Genomic DNA, 3,069 nt, shown 5'->3' with positions numbered 1-3,069 from the left:
TGTGTGTGTGTGTGTGTGTGTGTGTGCGTGCGTGTGTGTGTGTGTGTGTGTGTGTGTGTTTATGGGCTGTTTAAGTTGCATGTTGCTTAATTCAAACAATGGTGTGAACCATGCATGCATGTCAGTTTCAGCTCTGATCTTTGACAAAATCCTTTTAATTTCATCACAATCTATTTATATCACCAGCCTGGTCTTTTTTAAATGTTTTATTTATTTTTATTGTCTGTCCCGTACCAAAAACTCCAAACATAAAAGTTTGTTTTGAGCAGATGGATTTTTACCATATTAGTGCATGATTGAAATAATGTAAAAATATTTCAAAATTTAGATTTTTGCTACAGTTCTGAACAAATAACACAAAGTGAGACACAGCTTCACTTCACTGAAGACTTTATTGATAATTTATGGGAAAAGATTAAAGCATTCCTCGTTTTGTAACAAATGAATTGTGAACAAATGGTCCGGGAGGACCGGCTGGTTAGGTTGAGCTGTATTTTATGACCATGATAAAATTTGGGACACTGTGAATTTCCAAAAACTGCAAACAGTTTTTTGAAGGTAGGAATGTCACCTTTAGATTCCTTAAGTGAGTAAAATTTGATAGAACTAGATACTTAATTGCACTGATTTTAAAATCCTCTGACTTGAAGAAATTCATACTTTTATTTCTATATTACAACTGAAGGTTTTCATACTTGACACAAAATAAAGAATAAACAGTTTCATCAGTACAACAAAATCTCACTTGTGTTTCTCAGAACTACAGCATAAAAAAAACACCAAATGCAATGCCCTTTTATTCATTAAATTAGGTGATTGATGTTAAATAAAAGTACCTTAGGAAAACAAAGCTTTTGAACTCATAAGCTCTGAAAAAGTTAAAAGTAAAACAAAACTTAAGGATTTTCTATAAACTGAATATTTTTTTCCAAGAAGAAGGGAGGATGGGGAAAGCTGGACCAATGAGTGGAGCAGAGACCAGACTTAGGTGGAGGTGCGGGTGCTTGGTCTAGCCTTTCGGCGCGGTGTACTGGCGCAGAAGCGAGGAGATGGCACTGGATTCAGTGACCTCCTCTGGAAGAGAGCCCTCCATGTCTTTGATAAACGGGTCAGCTCCGGCATCGAGGAGGAGCTCTACGATGTCTGCAAACTCGCATGCTGATGCTAAGAAGCAAGGAGGAAGAAATGTAGCAGATGTCAGGAGAGGAAAACCAGGCGAAAGACAAAAAACAGTTATATTTATACTAACTTTGAGAAAAACATTTAAGATGATTGTAAGAACATGAAGTTAGTTACTTTATTGTGTGAATGTTTATGTATTGAACGCTTTTTGAATGTTTATGAAGCATTCACACTATTGTGATCCATTTTTCTTCTGTATGTTTTTGGTGCGATTCTCGTCCCACAGTTTTCAGAGTCAGAGAGTCAGAGTTTCTTTATTGTCATTCGCACCTCATGTGGTACATGTGGTGGAGCGAAATTATGTACACAGGGTCCCAGTTACATCCAACAATAAAATGTATAAGAAAAACAGTAATAACATCTAAGATATGAACTAAGAAAAACATCAACTAAATATACACTAAGCACTCATAACATAAAACATTGAACATCACCACAAACATGAACATGAGTCTGTGAGCAGATGTGCACGCATGAACACATCAACATTGAAACAGATCAGCAGCAACATGAAACAGATCAGCAGCAACATGATATGGTTTTTCACAGTGATTATTCTAGTTAGAGATTCATGAGTCTAACAGCCTCAGGGTAGAAGCTGTTCCTCAGTCTAGTGGTTCTACACTTAATGCTCCTTAACCTCCTTCCTGAGGGGAGTGGGGCAAAAAGTGTGTGTGCTGGGTGGGTGGGGTCCTTCATGATGCAGGTGGCCCTCTTCCTGCATCTGGAGGTGTAGATGTCTGTGATGGTGGGGAGACTGACTCCAACAGATTTCTGTGCAGCCTTCACCACTCTCTGCAAAGCTTTTCTTTCTGCAGCTGTGCAGCCTCCATGCCACACGTTGATGCTGGAGCACAGGATGCTCTCCACTGCACACCTGTAGAAGGAGGTGAGGACTGAGCTTCCCAGACCAGCTCGCCTCAGCCGTCTGAGGAAGTAGAGTCTCTGATGAGCTTTCTTGATCAGGCTGGTGGTGTTGTTGCTCCAGCTGAGGTTGTCATTCATGTGTACACCCAAGTACTTGTAGCTGGAGACGACTTCCACCGCAGATCCTCTTATGTTCAGGGGGGTGTAGGTGTTTTTGTTCCTTCTGAAGTCCACAATCATCTCCTTTGTCTTCTTCACATTGATGTGAAGGTTATTCTCTCTGCACCAGCTCTCCAGGTGTTCCACCTCTTGCCTGTAGCTGGACTCATCATTGTTTGTGATGCATCCCACCACCGCTGTATCATCTGCAAACTTTACAATGTGACAGCCTGGATGGGTAGCTGCACAATCATATGTGAGCAGAGTAAACAGGAGGGGGCTCAACACACATCCCTGAGGAGAGCCAGTGCTGAGGGTTATGGTGGAGGAGGAGAGGTTGTGGATCCTCACTAACTGTGGTCTGTTTGTTAAAAAGTCTAGTACCCAGTTGCAAATGGAGGGGCTTAGTCCTAGTGTGGATAGTTTGTCCATCAGGGTTTGGGGGATCATGGTGTTGAAGGCGGATGTGAAGTCCACAAAGAGCATACGGACGTAAGAGTTTTTCTGCTCCAGGTGGTTGAGTGCAGTGTGGACCACAGAGGAGATTGCATCCTCTGTTGATCGGTTCTCACGGTATGCGTACTGATGAGGGTCCTCGTTGATGTTGATGGTTGTTTTGATGTGAGTCATGATCAGTTTTTCGAAGCATTTAGCGACTATCGGGGTGAGGGCCACTGGCCGATAGTCATTCAGACCAGTCACTGTAGAGCTTTTTGGGACTGGGTTGATGGTGGCAGTCTTCAGGCAGGTGGGAACTGTCTCCAGGGTAAGTGAGGTGTTAAAGATGTCTGCCAGCACCTCACAGAGCTGATCAGCACATTCCTTCAACACTTTTCCGGGGATGTTGTCTGGGCCAGTTGC

At 42.5% G+C, this 3,069-nt stretch overlaps 1 protein-coding gene across 1 annotated transcript in view; it reads right to left on the bottom strand.

The window, feature by feature from the left end:
- Positions 1-409: 409 nt before the first annotated feature.
- The window catches only part of acbd6 (acyl-CoA binding domain containing 6), a gene marked incomplete in the record, with an annotated part of 48,164 nt that continues 45,504 nt past the window's right edge, over positions 410-3,069 (bottom strand). Inside the window, 1 exon segment of the mRNA XM_037674659.1 lies at positions 410-1,164. Within this exon segment, the coding sequence (XP_037530587.1) occupies positions 1,010-1,164 (155 nt within the window).

This window comes from Nematolebias whitei, chromosome 3 (assembly GCF_014905685.2).
Source record: "Nematolebias whitei isolate Nwh7 chromosome 3, NemWhi1, whole genome shotgun sequence".
In the NCBI taxonomy this organism is placed as follows: Eukaryota; Metazoa; Chordata; class Actinopteri; order Cyprinodontiformes; family Rivulidae; genus Nematolebias; species Nematolebias whitei.
This window is presented reverse-complemented; position numbering and strand designations above follow the sequence as displayed.